The 22,044-nt window shown below is 39.8% G+C and overlaps 2 protein-coding genes across 2 annotated transcripts; both read left to right on the forward strand.

The window, feature by feature from the left end:
* The first annotated feature begins 3,396 nt into the window (after nucleotides 1–3,396).
* On the forward strand, nucleotides 3,397–9,229 carry LOC103992919 (microtubule-destabilizing protein 60). The gene is made up of 9 exons (XM_009412844.3): nucleotides 3,397–4,278; nucleotides 4,395–4,443; nucleotides 4,585–4,662; nucleotides 5,995–6,114; nucleotides 7,495–7,593; nucleotides 8,134–8,193; nucleotides 8,285–8,379; nucleotides 8,791–8,856; nucleotides 9,060–9,229. Exons 1-9 carry the CDS (start codon nucleotides 3,482–3,484, stop codon nucleotides 9,079–9,081), a joined length of 1,386 nt encoding a protein of 461 aa, XP_009411119.1. The 5' UTR covers nucleotides 3,397–3,481; the 3' UTR covers nucleotides 9,082–9,229.
* A 491-nt stretch (nucleotides 9,230–9,720) lies between these two features.
* On the forward strand, nucleotides 9,721–13,360 carry LOC135617967 (biotin carboxyl carrier protein of acetyl-CoA carboxylase 1, chloroplastic-like). Its single transcript, XM_065118828.1, has 7 exons — nucleotides 9,721–10,070; nucleotides 10,930–10,977; nucleotides 11,060–11,226; nucleotides 11,755–12,076; nucleotides 12,274–12,345; nucleotides 12,868–12,933; nucleotides 13,020–13,360. The coding sequence occupies exons 1-7, from the start codon at nucleotides 9,909–9,911 to the stop codon at nucleotides 13,041–13,043; spliced, it is 861 nt and encodes a 286-aa protein (XP_064974900.1). The 5' UTR covers nucleotides 9,721–9,908; the 3' UTR covers nucleotides 13,044–13,360.
* Nucleotides 13,361–22,044: the final 8,684 nt, after the last annotated feature.

The following is a 22,044-nucleotide window of genomic DNA, read 5'->3' on the forward strand; positions in this document are numbered from 1 at the left end:
GATAAGGCCCTACCTTTGACCCATAGCATTTTTATTTATGGGAGGCAACTTCCATCCTTCCTTCATATTGACACGTACATTTTAACACAAATACTGATGTGGTACTAGTGTATGTTCAATGACTACGGTTTTTTACCCTCATGGATAATCTCAAGCCACATACTTGTTTATGTTAAGGCATTATTGAACCTCACCCAGCAAGTACAGATGCTAATGAGTATGATGCAGGTGATCGCCCTGCACTTACTTTGGTTAGGCCAACAAGTAATACCAACATCTCAACCGCAATCAATACCTTTAGCTTGTGAGCCTCCCCATTAGTAATCGTTACCTCCTCGGTGAGCTTCGAGTTACACGTCCTCATTGAGTCCAATTCTCAAGTGAGCCACAGTAACTCATCCTCCATTACTTGGTTGTTGCCCCGAACCTCTTTTAGCTATTTGGCAAGGCTAGCCAAGCATTGCTCAACATTATCTAGTTGACGTGTCAACTTGGCCACTCGAGCCTCTACCTCGACGACAACAAAAGAGGCTCTTCCTTCATTCTTCAAGTCTTCGACCTCTATCTAGAGATCATCGATTATGAGATATTGCTAGTGAATGACGGTACTATCATCCTGAACACAATCAATGAGGGTCGTCGTATAGTGGTGGTGCTATGAATAAAAAATGAATGTAAGTAAGGTGAAACCAAATGGGCTAGCCATGACCTAATTTACCATCACTTTGTTTTAGTAGCAAGTATCAATCAAAGCCTTCGAGGAGGAGTAACAGAACTGCTTCGCCATCCCCAAACATAGGGACCCACGGTGGCACTACTCCATAACCACACTCTCGCCCCACACCTTCTATATCTCTTTTAAGCTTTCCCACCTCGATCGCAGTAGTGCATCCGGGGTCGAGTCCAACAAATCGGCCATTTGTAAACCCATAAAGGACAAGGGCTTCCCCTTGCACAAGTCTAACATTGACCATGGCATGCCCTTCTTTTTCCTTGAGAAATACTTAGAACTTTGACATTCAAGAGGTGTAGGCATTTGTAATGGTGGGAGGCTCCCTCTCCCAAGATGGCTCCTTAGGTGCATCATTCCTCTAAGGTTAGAAGACCTTCCTCATGACAACCTAATGTTTCTTTCTTGATTTGTCATTGTTGCCATGATGATCAGACCGAAGTGAGTCCGCCTTTACTAATGACTTACGAGCTACAACCTAGGTCGAGTGGGGCTCTATTGTGCTCATCGATAAGCCAAGGGCCTTCCTCTTTAAGGAGTGTATATCTATGCCTATATAAGATTCAAATTATAAGACTGAAGATTGAAAAGAGAGGTGGAGTGAAGCGATGGGAGGTTCGGGTCATACCCCGAGGAGCTAGGCTGAGACCTGTATCAATCAGTCAGCCATCATCTATCTTTTGGACTACCTTAGAGGAAGAGAGTATATCTCTTAGTCGAAGCATTTGACTTACCTCGTCATCTGATAAGAAGGGAGGGGTATTGTCAATGCAATATGCCCACCATATGAGGTTGAATCCCTAGTCTCGACTTGAACTCATGAGAAAGAAGTACTCTTTCTAACCTTTGTGGTTGGAAGGACACCACTAATCTTAAATCCTCCTCGAGCAGCTATGTAGTAGTCACTTCTCCCCTAGAGGTGTGGACGAAATGTGCTTGAGACATGTGAGTTAGGAAAACCTAACTTGTACTAAGAAAAATCCACTATAGCAGAAACGCAAGGTAAAATGTGCCCAAGGCGTGTAAGTCTATAAAACTTGACTTATGCGAAGAGAAATCCACTATGGTAAAAACATATAGTAAAATATGTATGAGGCGTGTAAGTCAGGAAAACCCAACCTGTACTAAAAGAAATCCGAAACAATGAAAGCATAGGGCCAAATGTGCCTAAGGCGTATGAGTTAGGAAAACCAAACCGTGTTAAGAGAAATCCACTATAACGAAGATGAAATGTGCCCGAGGCATCTGAGTTGAGAAAACATAACCAGTGCGAAGAGAAATCTAATACAGTAGAAAACATATGGTGAAATGTGCTCGAGGTGTATATGTTGAGAAAACCTTACTTTCCCCTAGAAAAATTCACCACAACGAAGGCGTAGGGCGAAATATGCTTGAGGCATGTGAGTTGAAAAAACTTGACCTGTATAAAGAGAAATCTACTATGGTGGAAGTGTAGGGTGAAACATGCTCGAGGCATGTGAGTCAAGAAAACCCAACTCACGCTAGGAGAAATCCGCCATGGCATCGCAAGACAAAATGTACTTAAGGTATGTGAGTAGACCCTCGCTCGACCAACGTTTGATGCCACGAAGGGGCAGATTAGCAATAGGCCTGTTGGATAAATTAAACGTTGTATTTTGAGTCCCCAATAAGAGCCTCGAAGTATGCATTTGAGGGGAAAATGATAAGAAATATATTAACAGGCAACTATCATCCAACATATAAGCACCATATAAAAGCTATTATGGAAGAAAAAAAGTCTAGGTTTCCCCTCACTTGTATGTCCGCGTGAACAAAAGTCTAAGGCATATCATTTGGGACTGTCTTCCCCCGTTACCCATGTGGACAAAACGTCAAGAGAAGGACGTTAGAGCGATTACAAGTTGTTCCTTCTAAGACTAGGTATAAAAAGTAACCTCTAACGCTATATCGAGAGGTTATGCTTTCAAGAAAAATATATACCCAAAAAATAATCTTGGTATATAACTTGAGCGTCGAAGAGATCAGGTCGAAAAATTTCTCCTGACATCAATCTTAGTATACGTGACATCTCGGGAGCTTGACACTTCCCCCTCGAAGCCACCTTGTAGCTACTTCGATCACCATCTCTGACACTTAGTGCTTTTGGGTTTGGACCACATTAGGTTAACTCAAGTAAATGTTAACTATGAATTTTATAATTGAAATATTCTTTTATTTCATTCTTACTAAAATGATGAGAATTGTTGCTGCATGTTAATCCCAATAATTTAAAATTTTTGACCATTATTGATGAATCTCATACTTACCATACGTTGATAAAAAATCAGAGATATAATGATTAGATCGCATTTTATATTGATTGAAAATTTTAAATCTTAAAATTATTGAAAGGTAAAATTATGCCGATTTATCCCAGTATCTAAATGACAAGATATTATGTCGATTTAAAATCTTTAAATGAACCAAATAAATGTGACATGAATCAAACCGATCCGGTAGAAGATCTACTCCCTTGCATTACTTGCAAATTGTTCGAAACTCAATCCGACGGCTGGGAATTGATCATTAATTCAAAATATAGTGAATCGGAGCCGTACCGAGAACTAGCCGTTACAAATCACCTTCCCGGAGCACCGCTCTCCCTTTAATTTCTGGAACCGTTCGCTGTTTTCGTCCGTCAGAAACCCTACGTGAAAGAACCAATCTTTCATCCGTTCCTTCACACTCCAATCCTTCCCCAATCGATTCCCGGCCTTGGAGGACCCGGAGATGGCGACGCCCTCGAAGAAGACGCAAGCCTCCCGACCTCACGCCTCGGAGATGCTGAAGATTTACGAAAATTCCGATCCCAACATCCCGATCTCGCCCCCTCTTCCTTCTAAGAAACCGGTTAAATCTCCGTCGATTGGGTCGGCTCAGTCGAATAAGCCCATTCCGAAAACCCCTGGTCGGATCTTCGCGCCGCTGCCCCTGCCAGAGCGGGCCAGGAAGTTTATCGTCGCCAAGAAGAGTTCGAAGAGGGCGGGGAACGGCCTCGATTTTGAGAGGTGCCGGAAAGAATCCTACGAGGCCCTCCGAGCATCGCAGGAAGAGTTCTTTAGGAGAGATCGTTCCTCCGATGTCGCCGAGGTAGCAGACTCGGCAATCAGTGAGGCCGACGGATCCATAGATGGAGGTGACAAGGACGGAACGGATGTGACGGAGAAGGCCTTGGATTCAGTGGTCGAGGATCTGGAGGGCGGTTCAGAAGCGAGAAACCTGAGGAACTTGGTGATGGAGGAGGCGATGAGTGGCATGCCTGAGCCGGGGTCTGGCCGTGTGAAGCATTTGGTCAAGGCATTTGAGAACTTCCTATCCATTTCGAAGGATGATGAGGCTGATAAGCACGAAGATAGGAAGCCAATGGTGTTGAATTGGGCACTTCCGGGATTTCAACCATCAACCAAGGTAGCAGCGGAGGCAGTAGTTTCTTCGACGTCCATTTTCTCTTCAGCTGGGTTCTTTCCGTCCAGAGAACTTGAGAAGAATTTGAGGTTATATTCTTCGGTGGAGAGTAATGGTGACAGGTTAGTGATACTTAAACTGTGAGAATGGAGTTTTCTGTTACTCTGTGCTGTTTTGTTGAGTATTCTTGGGCTTCCTTTAAGGATTGAATCTTAATTGACCAAAGTTCTGAATTTAGGTTCAGCTGGGGGAGAAGGACATCCGGAGGAGGAAGGAATAAACGTAATGTAAGAAAATATTCAGTTCTACATTTTTTCTTTAGCAGTTCTACAATGTCGAATAGAGCTTCCTTTGCTCTTTTTCCTTATAAATTAGATCTCAAGCAAAAGAATATTGACTTTGACATCGAAAATGCTTCTACTTGCCAGAGTTCTGAATCTCTGAGGAGGAGCTGGAATAAGATGCTTAAAGTGACCAGCCAACATCCATTCAAATTGAGAACTGAGGTACACTGTCACACTAATTTCCTTAGCAAAGCATATCTATAATTACCTACAGAAGCAAGGATGGTTGCTTTATCAGTTTTCTCACTATAAGAATGAAAACTAATATTTAACAGCTTTGTCACTATGTTTGTCGCAAAAAAATGCACATGATTATACAAGCAGTGAGGCAGAAACTTGAGTTTGTAAAGACGTAATGGATTGTCACCTGGTTTTGATCGGGCCCTTCGGTGGTAATCAGACTCTTATCTGACTTCAGGCCTGGAATCAGTACTACAATTGCACTAGCGATCAAATTCTATAAATTGTTCACCTGCTAGTTTTAGTTCACTGTGCATTCATCTTTAAATCGATGCAATTTGGACTGAGTATTTGGAAAAGAAGTATTATGATTGACTTATGAAAAAAATATATATCAAATTAGATATATGAAGCTAGTTGCAGGATGAGATTCACATTGATGATCTGATGGTGTTAGAGTTTTGTTGATACTGCAAGCTCTGGAAGTTTAAATGCTTGAAATGGCCATAACATGGCTTTCTTTGATTTTTAAGGTTTGGGCTTTCTGATCGGTAATGTTTCTCAAGAGATATAGAACTGTTTGTACATAGATTCTTATTTGTTTAGCCATCTACAGTAAAATAAATTTCTCTGTAGTAAAACCATGGAGAGTCATGTCATTTGAACTATATCCTTCACATTATCCTCCATAAGTAGAATTTATGCTAGAATGATAAACATGGGGTCATGGCTGATTATTCTCCTATGAGATGCTGCTTAATGCACAAGGCTTATGCCAACATAATGTAATACAGTCTTATCTCTATAAGCAAAACAACATCTTTTGTTAGTTAAAACCTGGCCACTCGAGTTGCAAAAGAACAACTCTATTACGGCACAGGCCCATCCTCAAGGTTGAATATTGTCTTATTCTACTAAATTTGTCATTATCTTTTTGAACCCTCATAGATGACTAGATAAAATGGTTTTGACAACTTCTATCGTATATGTGGAATGCAACTAATCATAAATAGAATGCTTTTGTACCATCAAGGACATAGAGTTTTGTTATGCTCAATCTCCTATTCTTAGGCTTGCAAGAACATTATACAGCTCAGTCACAACACAATATCCAAGGCTGAAATAGTGAAAGTTGAGTCAATGTATCCACTACGTACTTCCCTTCATTTTTGTGTTAGCATGTTATTTCTGATAGAGGGTGACCAATTTCAGCCAAAGCATATAAGCTAGCACAAGTAATCTAGGACCTTCCTTCTTGTTGTTATTATTGTATGTAGGAATCCAAGTCAAGGAAATGTGTTTTACTGTTTACAGCAAAGAGGAAGGATTAAGGAAGAACAGTTTGTCAAGAAAGTGAAAGCAATGCTGTTGGAAGAGGAGAAGCAACAGATACCTATTGCTCAGGGCCTTCCATGGACCACAGATGAACCAGAGGTGACAACCTCTTTTAACTTCAAGTATTTAAAATAGTTGCTAATAGTAACATTCTATTTCATTAAAAAGAACAATATGTTTGACTTTGTGGTGGTCATGCTACAACTATATGTAATAATAAATCATTTTTAATTTTTCTCTATGTTTATTATGTTTGCAAACTGAATCATTTTTCTTGTTCACAACGTGTCCTTGTTGTATACTATATTTCAGAAATTTAACACAAAGTTCTAAATGACAATTTCATATGGTGGCTAAAAAATTATCTTGACAAGATTGTTCAATTACCATAATGCTTCGTTTTTTGAATGTACTGCAATTTCACAAGCTTTTAGATTCTTATATTCACATTGAAGTTGAAGATATCTGTTCCAGTTTCAGTGAGATGTAGTTTTATTTTTTAATTTAAATATATTATGGAATTGAGCTTGGCCTTAAACTAATCCCATCACCTGGTGTGCAAGTCCTTTGTTGTTTAGTCTGAAGAAGCCCAAAGAAGTTACAGTTAACTGAAAGTGGGAATTCTAGGGCACACAAAGTGATTGTGATTACTTTTATCAAAAGAAGAATTGAATTGAGATAACTTTGTATACGTAGGAAGTTAAGACTCATAGTAGATTAAATGCTTCATTTGGTTGTGAATTATAGACTGTCTCAGTTTGCATTTAGTTTTTTACAGTTGTGAAGTCTCTCAATTTTCAACAACGAAGATTTATTTGTAATACCAAGGCTATCACATCTATGATTAACTCTAGGATTTGAATTTTAAGTTAATGGCAAAATATAACCTCTTTAAGCCAAAATTAAAATTTTTTATTATCTTAATCATAAATACCATAGTGATTTTCCATCAGAAGAACTACACACCCCCATTGTACTTTTTTCTTTTGTTGAATTTGCTACATTCACCAAGCACATTGATTTGAACTCAATTTTTATTTTGAAATTCCTAAGAGATGCTTGCTACTGTCACTGCCATATCTTCCAACTCGAGGACACCTCCATCTAGATCATTTGGCAGATACAACAGGACATTTACATCTAGAAAGAACAGTCACAGAAGGCTCAATTAAACTATATGGGATCAAATATATGCATGGTATACTTGAATGATTTGTCGAGTCTAATATATGATAGCTTTCAGCAAGTTTAGCCAGAGTATGTAGAGATTTTGTACTAAAATTTATCATCTTTGGAATCAGACTAGGATTGCCACAAGTTACAATAATTTTGGACTGATATGAAATTGTAACTGAATATTTATTTTCCAAGTCAGACACTTGGATAGCTAATTTCTGTTTACAGATTACAGAATTTTCAATTCTGTGACATCACATTCTTGATTATTGCTCACATCTTTATTGCTGAAATGTTGTTTAGCACTTGGTGAAGCCCCCTGTAAAGGAGGGCACTGAGCCAATCGACATTGTTTTGCGTAGCGATGTGCGTGCTGCGGAAAGGGCTGAGTTTGATCAACTCGTAAGTTTTCTGAACGACTCTATTACCATCAGTTAAAAATCAGTAGAAATGCTTTACCATACTAAGGGATGGCAGCAGGTCAAGCTTTCTCAGGTAGTTGGGTCTTCTGACCTGCTTAAACTGGGTCTGAAAACGCTTTGATAGGTTTTAGAACGTGTCTGGATGGTAGAGTAGGCAGGCACCTGAGTCATGTTCGGGTTTAGGTAACTAGGTAGTCAGATTTTGGTACCTACCTATTGTCATTTCTAATGTGACCTAGGACTGATAGGATTGTGTATTTTTTATTGTTTAGTCTATCCATCACTTAAATCAGGTTCAAGTACCGGTTTGATCGGGTTTGGGATGGGTTTGATAGGAAAGTAGGTATGAATGCTGGTTGCCAGTATGAATACTTGATGATTATTCAGATTTGAGTGAAATCTGTCGGTACCCAACCCGTTGCCCATCCCTAAGCATACTTCCATAGACATTGAATTAGCGACTATGCCAAGACATTAAGATGCTTTTGTTGCTTACTTACGAAATTTGACTTCTCTTCAGGTTACCGAGCGGATGAACTTCGCTGAACAACTAAGATTGGAAAGGGAGATGAGGCAAAAGGTATTCCTAAATTACAAGAATTAGCTATGTTGTTTGTCAATTAATGTATGTTATATCAAGATTTATTATACATACCCAACAAATTGTATAGTTAGAGGAAAAAGAAGAAATACGTCAGCTTAGAAGAGAGCTTGTGCCTAAAGCTCAGCCAATGCCATACTTTGATCGACCCTTCATCCCTAAAAAGTAAGTTTTCTGTCCAAAGCAAATCCATTCCATGATTTCTGCTAGCATGTTCTTTAAATTTTTTATAGACATATATAAATGATTTTGTTGTTTGTTAGCCAAGCTTCATAAAGAGCAAGACAGGTGACTGCTTATATATACAGTTGCCACCAATTAACTGAATCTAGTAGATTCGTAGTCTATCGTTTCTCTTGGAAAATGCTATATAGGTGGACTGACTGAATGATCAAAGTTTTTAGGACCTACATATATGAGCCCCAGTCATCAATTCTGTGAGCAGTGACATCACCCCTGACATTTTATGTACCATTCGTTCTATCCATCTAAAATACAATAACTTTTTAAAAATTATTTAGTTATTCATATTACTTACTTATTAATAAAACTGATTTTCTTTTTTGTATGTGAAAGGTCGGAAAGGCCTCGAACAATCCCAAAGGAGCCAAGATTTCACATCCGTCAAAGAAAGTCTTCATGGTATAGTTTTTATTTTTCCTAATAACATTACCACATTGACTATATTCATTTTGAAGTACCATGAAGAAACTTATTAGTTGTCTTTTAAATGATAATTTTTTTATTCTTATGGTTTAGGCTTCTTGTTTTTTTGAAGGCAAAAAAATAAAAACATGACTTGGCATAACAACAAGACTGATACTTCTGTTGTTGGTCAACTCCAGTGCTCCGATGCTAGGAAGATGATGGACAATTACAAAGTTTATGCTGGTCCATGTTTCAGCAGATCGGAGTGCAGCCAGCGGGGAACTATTATTAATTCTTTCAAGGTTTTATCAGATCTGTATATAGGAATTATACTATTTCATAAAGGATCGAATCATGTTCCTTCCCAAAATTTTTAGTATGGTTTTATCTCTAGAACCAAAGAAAGAGGTGAGCCAGTGATAGCTATCTTCTTTCTCTATGTACTGCATCCAATTCGCCAGAATTATATGAGGTTTCACGATATATATATATATATATATATATATCTTACAATAACAAGAGATGTTGTTGGATAGTCAAAATTATCCATATATATAGAAGAATAAGACAGCTAAACAATAAAGTAATTTTATGAGTGACTCAAATATATTAAGATATTATATTTTGAGTGTGTTTTTTTTTTCTAAAGCTTTCAAGTACTGGAAGATATATAAAACTAAAAAATATATTGTGGTGACTCTTACAATGTTTAAATAGGTCTCTCTCAACGGGGGCGTGCCGAGCACGTGAGAGCTCACAAACTTAGTGCGTTCGGGCCCATCATTCCCATCGGTTCCGTCGATCGGACGGCGTAGATCTCATCATCATGTCCAAGCAAAGCGCTTTCCCAACCCCCGTCCCTCTCGCGCTTCGGTATCTCCGCCATTTCCTTCTTGAAATCTCCGCTCCTCCCCCGGTCCGATCTCTTCGCTCCGTTCTGTCACTGGTCTCTTCCCTCTCCCTCTGCTTTCGATCCTGGCGTTAGGGTTTGCGTTATTGATCAGAATTCCTTTTGTTCCTCGCTGAGATCTTGGAGCCCTGGTCTGATGGCGTCTATCTCTGTTCCCTGCCCCAAGTGCTCTGTGACTGCTCGGTATGGCGCGTGGAGTCGGAATTGGATTAGAAAGTCCACTCCGCCGGACTCGTTTTTGAAGCCAGCGCCCGAGCCCTCTTCGCTTTCTGGATCTGCTTGGGTTCTTTCGTCAAAGGTGAATTATTGTTAATTCCTTTTTTTAGATCTTCAGGTTTTTATTTTCACTGTTCGATCGAAAGTTTTTGTTCTCAAGGCCTATTGTCGAAAGGGAACTGTACGAGGATTATTAGCCTCATACATCAACCATGCATCATCAGTTGGACTTCCAATTTTTGTCATCGTTATGGACATGAGAGGTTTAGCAGTTGCCCTGAGAGCATTCAGTAAATTTTCCATTTACGTAGTTATATAATTATTTATATTAGAACTAACAACAAATTTGGCAATTCGATCAGCAGTTTATCTACCTACAATTAGAAGACATTTCTAATTGGTCTCTTCCAAAAGTTTGTGCGATTCGGGCAACTTCTAAGGATAGAATTAGAGACAAAAAGAGATTTAGGCTATTTCAGAAAACTACAATAATATTAGTAGTTGACTTTTAGTAAAAGCATGTGAAACATTGTCGAGATATTCTTTTTCTCTTCTTGTGAGCATTTTTTATTTGAATGAATTTGGATTGGCTCACATAAATCTAGATAACTTGGATACAATGGCAATATTTTTGGTGGAAAATCCATGCTTTCAATGGTTTTGAAGATTAAGGACCAAGATCTGAAAGCAGTTATAGGCTTTGTGATCTTAAGGTTTCATAAGTAATAGTTGAAGAGGGAAAATCTCTGTGGCATCATGTGTTCAATTATTGTTATTACATGCACACCTGTAGAATTTTTGACTTGTTTTGACATTTCTTTCTTTGTTATGAAGATATGTTAATTTGTGTTTTTCTTACTGTTTAGCAAATCCAGTTGCAACTCCTTTGATCATTTTTTTTCTGATAAGCTTTTCTTATAAGAATTACAATTCTCCTACAGGTTCCTAGTCGTGGACATTTTCCCATTCTAAAGGCCCATTTTCAGGAGGTATCAATTGACTATAATTCTAGTGGTTATTAAACAAAGCTAAAGAATATTTCATTTGCTTTTATGTCTGTAATTATACCAGGTTGATGTTGTGAGTTCATCAAATTCTTCGTCTTTGGTATCTACAAAGTCAGAGTCTACACCAATTAAAGGTGAAGATTCTAGTATGGTGGAGGAATCTGCTAATGAAGATGCGGTAACAGATACCACCATATCTGCATTTATGGCTGAAGTATCAAATCTTGTTAAGTAAGATAACCCTTCTTTTTCCTTTTCTCCAAAAATGTTACCCTTTTTTCTCTCATATGCTCAAATTTATTTGGAAAATAAATGACGAAGCAAACAAGTAGAAGACTGTGAGATGAAGGTTGTCATTGCATGATAAGTATGAAACATCTACAAATTGTTTGATGTTGGAACCTGTAGGTTACTGAGAGTGGTCTATAAGAAAACCATAGGTCATTTCTGTCTTTGTGGATTCACCTTTCCAATAAGTTCCAGGTGGTGGATAAGCAATGTTATCCCACAGAGATATCATGTATAATAAGCTTAATCTCTTACCAGCCTCAAGGTCTGGATCAGAACTCCGTCGTCAAAAGTACTTGGAACTACAACCTCGGCCAATCATAGATTGCAACAGGCCCAAGCCTTATTTGCAGATGTCCAACAGTCTCTAGCAACAATAAATATTTAGCAATTTTTCAACATTGTAGGAATTGCGCTTATAAAACTCTAGATCAAGTTGCATATAACAATCTTTACTATATTTCTTAGCAGGCTTGTGGATTCAAAAGATATAACAGAATTGCATCTAAAGACGGAAGCATGCGATCTCCTAATACGAAAAAAGGAGGCTTTGCCTCACCCGCCAGTTGCCTCCGCTCCTGTAATAATGCAGTATCCACAAACTATGCTTCCACCTCAGCCTTCAGCTCATGTTTTTCCTACTGCACAATCAAATCCTGTTGCAGCATCTCCAGCACCAGCACTTCCGCCTCCACCAACAACTGGAAGCAAGTCATCACTTCCACCTCTGAAAAGCCCCATGGCAGGCACATTGTATAGATGCCCAGCTCCTGGGGAGCCTCCATTTGTTAAGGTAACCATCTAACAATAGCCCTTGACTTCTAAAGCTATACATTTTGCCTAATTTAAGTAATGCTGATGCATTTTTCTTTAAATCTCGGTTCATTATAATGAACACTTTTGTCCATTGTGCATCTTGTCTAGTGTTCAACATTTACCTTGGTAAATATCCTGCCTAGACTCAAACTGATCTGAGATCATCATATATAGGCTGGGGACAAAGTCCAAAAAGGACAGGTGGTTTGCATCATCGAGGCTATGAAATTGATGAATGAGATTGAGGTATTCTCTGTTCCACGCCTTCAATTTCCAATGTCTGTTTATTGAACTTTATGTTTTTAACAATTAGATAGTCTAACTTTAGCTATCAATGTGGTAAATGGAATTCAGTTGTTCTGGATTTTGGTGAAGATATGATAATTATCATTTATTATTTGTCGACTTTCTCTGGCTACAGGACTTTACTAGTCTTAAGCCACCATGTTACCTCTACTGATTTGGATGATCCAAGGGTGTTTGTAAATACACGCAGAAAGTTGTCTTATGGAAATAATTGGTCTATGAACAGAACTAGATTCCTTTTCCCCTATCATTTTTGAAAATATACGGAGACTTGTTATTTAGAAAAGCCTGTGAAAGTATTGGAACAAATATTTGTTTGAAAAGCTAGAAAAGACAAAGAAATACAAACGTATAGTAACCTGAAAATACAAAGGCTCCATAGAAACAGGCGAGGGCCTTTGATGAAATGAGCATATCATGCAGCACTTGGTGTCTCATATCTACAACCTTTTCATCGTGCAGGCTGATCAATCTGGAACAGTAGTCGACATACTCGCAGAGGATGGAAAGCCAGTTAGCATTGACACGGTACCCCTTCTCTTAATTCCCTCAAGAATCCCGACCCTCCCTCTTCTTTCACTCTACTGAAAGTTGTGTGCGTTGCTCTTTTGCAGCCTTTACTTGTAATTCAGCCCTGAAAGGTCAGAAGCATACTTAGTTTTACATTTATGTGTCACACATTTATATTATCACCTTACGCGGTGCAGTTCTGCACATCGCAATTGCTTGTTTGATTTCATTGTCAAATCTACTCAAGAATTAAGGTAAAATGATGGTCCAATGTGCTTGGTAGCTAGGTGGTGGAAGCTTCACGAAATCTGCAAGAAAACAGTTTGTTCCAAATATCTTCTACTAAAGAAACCCTGTTATGTAAGATTCAAAGACGAGATCAATTTGTAATTTCTGTTGCCTTGAGTGTTATATGAGATGCGTTACATGCATGAAAATTTATGAAGATGGACATGGTCGTAAAAAGGCATACGAGCTTTGACGCCTTCCATTTACCACTCAAATAAAATGTATGCTCATTAAATCGTGGACGGGAAATGGAATAGTTGATTGGCAAGAACAGGCACTTAAACATGAAGGATGACATACCTGAGTTGTTCTGAACAAGATGTTCTTCTACTTGTCTTTTGTGAGAGTGATCGTTACTCTGGACTTGTAGCCATTTTATTTTCTTTGAAATAACGAGACCTGGCTTTGTAAGCTTCCAAAATAGATAATATTGTAGCCCTATTTAAGGGACAATCAATCCGTGCCAAACATACTCGCATATGGAGGCTGAATTACTAAGGTTGCTATAGAGTATAAACTACGTTAAGGGTAGGGAATCAAATTCCGTCTTTTATCACTTATCACGATTTAAGCATTCGAGTTTTATTTGAGACGTGATTAATAACAGTGAATGATAATTCGATGAGTACTAAAAAAATTATATGCCCAAATCAGATTTTAAGTAATTAATTGTGTTCAGAAATAAATAAAATGAAATTTGTGGGTGTCCATCGAAATTACTGCAGACCAGCGGTAACAGCCGGTGTTTATTACCGTGTGTTTTGGACGTATTCCGGGCCTTGTGGGGGAGCAGCGGGCGATCGGTGGCCGAGGAAAAGCGACGCACCGCAGAGTGCATATGCCGCAGGTCAATTCTGGCGATGCGTCAGTGAATCGAATGTTGCAGAGACACGCGAAAAGGGCACGTCACGCCGTGCTTACCGCCCGCCCTCCCACATGGTGGTGCAGCCCCCCTTCTCTCGCCTTCCCATGTGCCTCTCTCTCTCTCTCCGCGCTGTACGCCCTTCCTCCTCGCTGCAGCAACAACGCGGATGTATCGCTGGCGGGAGGCCACGCTTCCCATCTTCACGTGCACTCTTGCCTTACAGCAACCCTCACCCACGAGCCCACCGCCACCACCACCACCACCCTCCTCCTCCAAGTGGCCTCCTCAGATCCATCGGCATCTTTCCCTCCACAGCAGTGCGTGGCCTTCCTGTACCTTCAACTGTTCTCCCATCTCCCTCGGCAGTGAGCACCCATCCTTCCTCGTTAATTTAATTCATTTGATGATACATCAATCATTAATCTTTAACAAAATGTTTCCTCGCTAACACACTTCGCATGGCGGTGTCATCCATTATTCATGCATACCACAAACACGTTGTTTTTTTTTTTTTGGGGGTGAATTTTCAAATAAATTAAATTAAAAAAATTGTATAGCATCCCAAATTTGAAAATAAATTCTAGTAGAACTTTTTTCTTTTCCTCAAATGATTATTCTGCCCCCATCGATCATCGCCCTCTACTTAACTCTTGGTTGCATTGTTATCTCGAATGATCCTCGTCTCTCTCTCGCATGAGCAAAGGTATAGATAACATTGCATGATATCTTCGTAGTCAATGACAACAATGATTAAGGGTCTGATGGGGTCATATAACATCCTTACACTCCTTCCTCGTCGATGCTATGTCCTCATAACTCTCTCTTCATCGTTAACCACGAGTGAGGAAGGAAGGGAGCAGCTCACCCTCATGACTAGCAATGATGGTGAAAATTAACAAGCGAATGAGACGACACACGAGAGTTAAAAGGGTGTCGTTGATCGGATGAAGGCATGACTAAAGCTAGGACAAGAATTTTTTAAAAAGATAAATGTAAAATCATTTTTTTACACAATTAAAGATGCTTTCGAGAAAATTTTCAAACTTAAAAGGGCTATATAATAAATTCTAAAACTTAGAAACTTGTTTTAAAAATTCGTCATTCTTTTTCTCAACTCAAGAGGGTATACGAGGCTCTTGTCTTCTTCTAATAATATATGGAACTTGCATGCAGACACCCAACGCACTGCTAAATAATGTACGCAAGATGCACATGCAGATGTTCCAATGACTTGGTGACACTGACATGTCATCGAGATATCTCCCATGTAACATCTCTCCGGCTCACGGCGAAGGCGGAGGACAGATCTCACATGAGTCCCTGTCACATGGTCCACATGCATGTCATTTGCGCATCAGCGACACATCAAGTGGAGGCCAACATTAATACAAGTATACGATGCAATTACTTTCCACTGTGGTGGAAATTATTGCCATGCTTCGAGCCATGAAAACCTTTCGTGTAACGGTTGCCACCGCGTGCGTGATGCAGCCTTTGCAGATGGCGTGATGGTGCCCATCCTGCAGTCGGAGCCGTTGGATCGATCGCCCAGTACGTGTGCCGTGATTTGGGGGGAAGCAGCGCTGACACCCACGTGCAGGTATCATGGCGGTTACTGTTAAAGCGATTCGTTTTACATCGACATTCTGTCTTTTACCCACGAATTCACCCACGTACGGAGCCGATCCCGTCCACGTTTCACGTGGAGTCGGCATCCATCGGAGTACTATTTGTGTGTACAACGAATTGGGTGTGAAAAATAGTTGATGCTTTTTTACGTGACGGGTACTTCGGTGATAGAGGCACGTGAGGAATTCGGTCTCCCACGTGCGCCGTGCCAGGGGTTCCCCTTGGGCTTTATCGATTTTAACTTTTCCGTTCACTCTTAACCCTCCTTTTATTAAACTATTACGAGCTTACCATCACGTTCTCGTTGGCTGTCGCTTACGAATGATCCACGTTGTGGTGTGATTGTAATTGTTGGAGAAAACAAGGACATTTCACCTGAAGCTTCAGTCTAAAAGTTTGGCTGGGTAGGAGTCGAACGAGTCGCGTTGCTTCCCATCTCCGGCGATGCCAACGAGCTTTGGCTTCGATCGCAAGATCCACAGGCCGGTATTGAGGATGAGCAGGAGGAGAAGAAGCACGAGAGTTCTGAAGAACGCGAGGAGATGCGGCTACAAAGGCGGCAGAAGAAAGCAGAGCCGGGAGGCAGCGTCGAAGGCGGTGGCGGAGCGGCTGGAGGCGCTCAGGAATCTCATCCCGCCTAAAAACGACGGCGTGAAGGAGAGGGAGGCGGTCGCCGACAGGCTCTTCGAGGAGACGGCGGACTACATCCTTCTTCTGAGGACCCAAGTGGAGGTCTTGAAGCGGCTGGTGGATGTCTACAGCCCCTGCATTGACAACAGCAGCGGCAGTGCATGATATGATGATGATGTTATACAAGAGTGAAGACTACAAGGATGGCTTTTGGTTTGTTCCTGTTGTTTGCTGCTTCTTGTTCATTGTTGTGTTTGGTGTTCATCTTTAGGCTTTTGTTAAACTAGGAAAAGCTAACTGTGATGTTCTCTTGTGATCTCCTTCCTTATCCTAATGTTCAAGTTAAATTAGTGGAGTGGAGCCATTTTTCCTCCGAACAGAAATTGATATACTTGTTCCACCAACACTTGTTGTCTTGTTGACTCGATCTCCAATGCTGCTACCATGCATCATGCATTTGTGTAGCATTGCAAGAAATATTACCTCTCTTTTACTAAGGTTGACTGAAGCATTCAGGCTGTTTGAGTATGAACTGCCATGTTGCTCGTGTCAGTGAATAGTTTATGGAAGAACTTAGACAGCACTTCAGCTCCTCTTGTTTTACTTTTTCGGAACACAAGGAAGTCCTGTACTGCACCTTCTCTAAGAATGTATCATTTGGTTTTGTCATGTTAAGATAAATTTGTTCTTTTATTTTCCAAAGAAATCTATATTTCAGTTGGGAACACACAAGTCAATCCTCCATGTTCCATCCATGAGATCGTGTTGAACACTAATTTTGAGCAAACACCCTTCCCCATCAAATTTTCTTATCCTTCTCCTATGAGTGCAATGTCTTAGTTATTTCTTGTTTCCAAGGAAATCTAAGATTTCTTTTCCTGAAAGAGAGAGAAGGAAAGCTGTGGACTGGGCCAAGGTTTTTACTTGGTGATTGAAAGTGATTTATGTATCTATAGTGAATAGAAACTACAATGAGGAATATTTCTTCAAGCAATGCATCAATCTTTGGAAGATTTATTGTCACAGCCTTTGGACAAATGGATTCTAAGAAGAAAAAGCCATTGGAGTTGAATAACTTCTGCACGACTGCTGCACTCTGATCGATTAGAACTGTTATACATTCTTTTCCAAATCATAGCAATTTAAAGTCTAAAAATTTCCACTCAAATTAATTCTTCTCAGTGCAAGTTTCGATCCGAAGGATTCATGGCGTCAACAAAACCATGAAGATTGTCGAAGGAAGACTTCGCTCTCCTGCAGTTAAATCCTCCATCTTCACTCTCATGTCTTCCGGTTTGACTATCACACTCTCGGCATGTATCAAGCTTTGACCTGCACTCCAATGGAGGAAGTGGTCTGCGAAGCATGGCCAGCACACGAGAAGTACCCAATTCCCAGCTACCTCCATGGTTGAGCTCCAGTTCCATCTCTGTTGCAAGAAAATTGAGCTGCATTCATGAGTGACAGCCAGGGCCGGGCTGGAACCTCTCCTGTCTCGTAAATGCTCCTGCACAGAGTTCGAGCAGATGTTTCCTCAGGATGAAAATTTTAGTTCCTCGGCAACCAGGCACTTCGACGTCTGTAACTTTGACTGTCGTCTTCTATTTGCTTCGTCTATCAATTTTCTGATGGACACATGAATTAGAACACAATCTGTCGGATGAAATAATGGCCATCAACAAGTCAACATTGGGAAGTGCCACAGCAAACCATTCTTCCTCTGCTGCAACTCGCTCGGCATCCAAGCCGAAGGCTTTACCAGGTTGACTTACTGGACCTTGGACCTCGTGAGGTTGACTTGAAAAGTGAAGTGGACCTTCTGGGCTCGTCCAGATCTTCTTGCGGGTTGGACATGGATTTGTCGAACCCAGATGGTCCGATCAGACTGAAACCAAACGATAATTGGAGACTCTTCGGATTCACCATTACAGATTGATGTTGCTCTGTTCTGATCCAAATTATGTGGGACAAAATGCAACATTTGTCCCAGAGAAAACATGTGATAGCTCCTCGAGTGCCGCATCTCCATCTGGTCCAGTATTAGCATTAGCTGCATGATGCATTCTCATCACTGTCCGATATCTTTCCCTGCAACTGTCATCATCTACCATCAGAATCCACTTGGCTTGTCGTATGGCTGACAACTGACACCCTCGGAAAAATGATTTGAGTCATCTCATGTGATCTTTAAGCCCCTAAAACTGTATAGGTGGAAATATATAAAAGCTCAGAAACCGGAGTTCTTGTAACACTCGCTTCCTCAGTAGCTCTCGATCCATCGTCCCCGCACGTTCTTTTCTTATACTTTCCTGCAGGAAGACGAGCATCTTTGCTGAGGACTGGCAGATCTTTCTTGTGGCCGTGATCCGGTTTAAGGAGAATCTCAAGAACATTCCGCGAGGGGGATGTGATGGCTTTTGGAAACAGAGCCATGCAGGGACTCTATTTTTACGTGGTAACCATAAATGCTTGCATTGGTTGCAGGAAGTTGGAGAATGCCGCAGTCTCTTCAGGTGTGGATTTACTTGCCATGACTTGATCTGGCTATGGAACTTAGGAAATAAGATAGATAGTTTGATGAAAATTTCATGCAGAGCATGAAGCTGCAATATGTTTCCTTTTTGTTGGTTTAGCTGCTCCACTGACAGTGTGGTAGAAACAATTCATCCAAAACTTTCCTTGTTCTATTATGGTTTGCATGGATAGAACAAGCATCAAAACAATTATGAGCAGTGTTTGAGAGTGGCATTTGAATTTGTATAATTGTTAATTCAGATAATAAAGATAAGATTCACAAGGCTTTGAAACTTCTCAGGTACATGCATGCTATATAACTTGGAGATACTTATATTCCACATACTTCTCTTCATTTATATTCAATTGTTATAAGACAGTTTGGGGTTTTATGCAACATTGTTGTCTGATCATGCTTTATAGATCTGAAGATCAGGCAATTAAGAAACAATATGCATAAAAAAAATTGAGTTGACATGAATCCATGAAGTTACTAGGAATGTCTTAGTTCAAGAATAATTAAGCATTTCCCCAATAAAAAATAAAAATGATGATATGAATATACTCAAAATTAATCTATAGATGATATAGTAAGACAATATGAATTGATCATGATTAATGACATGATGAGAGATTTAAAAAGATTTCTGCAAGAAATAATTAAATAATATATAAATACTCTTAATTTAATTAGAGATATTGCATTTCATAAATTCAATAGTCGGAAAGGATCTTTATAATCATCCTAAATAGTTGGAACATTGTTAGTTTATTGGTATGTTAAATTATTAGTAAGATTTTCCTATGAATGGCATTGGCAGAAATTAAAAAAAAATCATTTATTCTAAGAAAAAGTCATTTTCTTGTTTGATTCCTAATAACTAAGTCATAAAATATCTGTTTAAAATTATCTCAAATTTTATTTACTTGCATGCTATAAAATATATATGCTTCCTGTTGAGGGAAGATACCATTGATATTCTGGTAAGTCCGACGTGGTTCGGACTCGCATGCACAGGATTATCTAAGATGTCTTCGAGTTTGAAACGTTGAGCTCTCGAGATGCCACCTGCATGAAGACCGAGGTCGAGAGAGGTTTCCTAATCTAGTCTCTCCGATATCTAATTTAGTAACCCGAGATATATAAATGTAGATGCAAATGGTTAAAAAAGATAACACCCATTTTCAAAGGGTAAAATATTTCATGAAAAATTATACGGGGAGGCAATCTCTAATCGCATGGCCTCTTACCAAAGGGCGAGGGAGGGGGGGCATCCCGTAACCACCTGCATTGGACCCTTGCCCACGTGAGCATGACAATTACGTGTTGGATGACGATTAACTGACGATGTACTTCCTATCATTTGTCCCCCTCTACTAAGATATGTTTGGGGCTCTTATGAGAGGGGACCAAAGTGCAACGTCTAATTCATCCGACATGTCAAGCTTATACCTTTTTAATCCATTATTGACTTGGTGGCATGTTTAGTTCATCTGACATGTTTATTTGAGATTGCCTCCCCCTAGTGCTACTAGTGGTGATCCATTGTTGATCTATCCTTCGCATTGTCGAGGAATGCACATTGGTCGGACGAGGTTAGCTTTCAGAACCTCCTTATCTCTTTTCAACCTCCACGCCTTAGCAAATCCTAGGGTTGAGCTTTCCAACCTTTCCTCTCTAGCGAAGGTAGGGATTAGGCATCTCTGTTGGGAAACATCAGGGAGCATCACATGCATAGCAAAAAAATTAAAACAAAAATCGTTTCCCAAGCAAAATATATCGGATCACCGAGAGATGACCAGGAGTATAAAACTAAAAATAACAAAACTTCATCGAGGAGTGAGACGTTCTCGCCTAAGGGAACTTGTATATCCCCTAAAACACATATCCTGATCTACTTAGATGAAGAAGCTCTTGTGAACTTCTCTCTAGCAAAAGTCTACTTGGTGGATGGCAGCAACGATACACCTCCTCACTGTAGACTCTCTCTCCTCGTGATGGTGCTTCACCACATAGTAGGGCAGCAACAACACTTAGCAAGGATGGGGTGACCCTCTTGCTATCCTCTCACATAAGGGAGGCATCGGTTGAGAGAGATGGGGAGGAGGAGATGGGAGGCCAGCAACTTAGATGAGTCTAGCCTATAACTCATGGAGACCCACTCCTATTTATAGAGAACCTCTCTTACTAACCTTAGTGGATCCCATGTAATAGCTTAATGGGTATTGGATCCTTATCCAATAACCACTCTAAGCTCCAAGTATTATTGGGTCTCACCTTATGGATCTATTAAAAAAAGAGTTTATTGGATATCTCATATCTAATCTTTTGTTTGTCGCATCGTCCACCTATTGTGTGTGACCCTCTAGGCTCAATACAGAGTTGGCCATGAGTTGTACCTATTAGAACTCTTTCTCACTCAACTTATAAACTATGGATATACTAGGCCACTACACTATGGTCCTCAGACGGCACAGGAGGATATAATCTATTAGACCTGTCTACCCTCAATTACTGTGTATATATAGTCCCTCATGTATCCAATATCATAAAGACCGTATATTGGGCATGGTGTTGTCAGGCCCGTATGAAATCCATCAAAGTCTCACTCTTATCGGATTCTCCCAAATAACTCCTCTTTTAATTCGAATGACCATAGCTAGAGATTTGCCTAGGTGAGAACATACTAGATATTTCTCTTATGATACTTAGATGATCCTCTATTGACACATAATTGCCTTTGTAAGATTGGCTGTCATTTTCAATGACCGTTTGCACTAGATTTGAAACTTACATACCTATAAGTCTGGTATCAAATAATAGAGTACTCAAACAAGGCATTATTTATGTCTCAAGTCTAAGGACCAAATACATAACTGAGATTAAAGAATTGCTCTCTAACAATAGGGTATTATTAACCATCTAGCATTCCATAAGCAGATTATTCAATGAACTTATTCTCCAATGAGCACCTATACTATATCTCTAGTGTCCCCACACAAGTAGCTATGAGACCAATTGCCTCTAATATATAGTATACTAGTTTATTCAGTTATCTCAATATCATTTTCGAGCAACATATCACCAAGAATATTTAGGATCCGTGTTTAAAGATAATTGGTCTCAATATCATGATCTCAATATGATCCAAATTCTAATTGCACAAATTCAAGGACATTACGACATATATTCATCATGTAAT

The sequence above is a fragment of the Musa acuminata genome, chromosome BXJ2-7 (assembly GCF_036884655.1).
Source record: "Musa acuminata AAA Group cultivar baxijiao chromosome BXJ2-7, Cavendish_Baxijiao_AAA, whole genome shotgun sequence".
Lineage (NCBI taxonomy): Eukaryota > Viridiplantae > Streptophyta > Magnoliopsida > Zingiberales > Musaceae > Musa > Musa acuminata.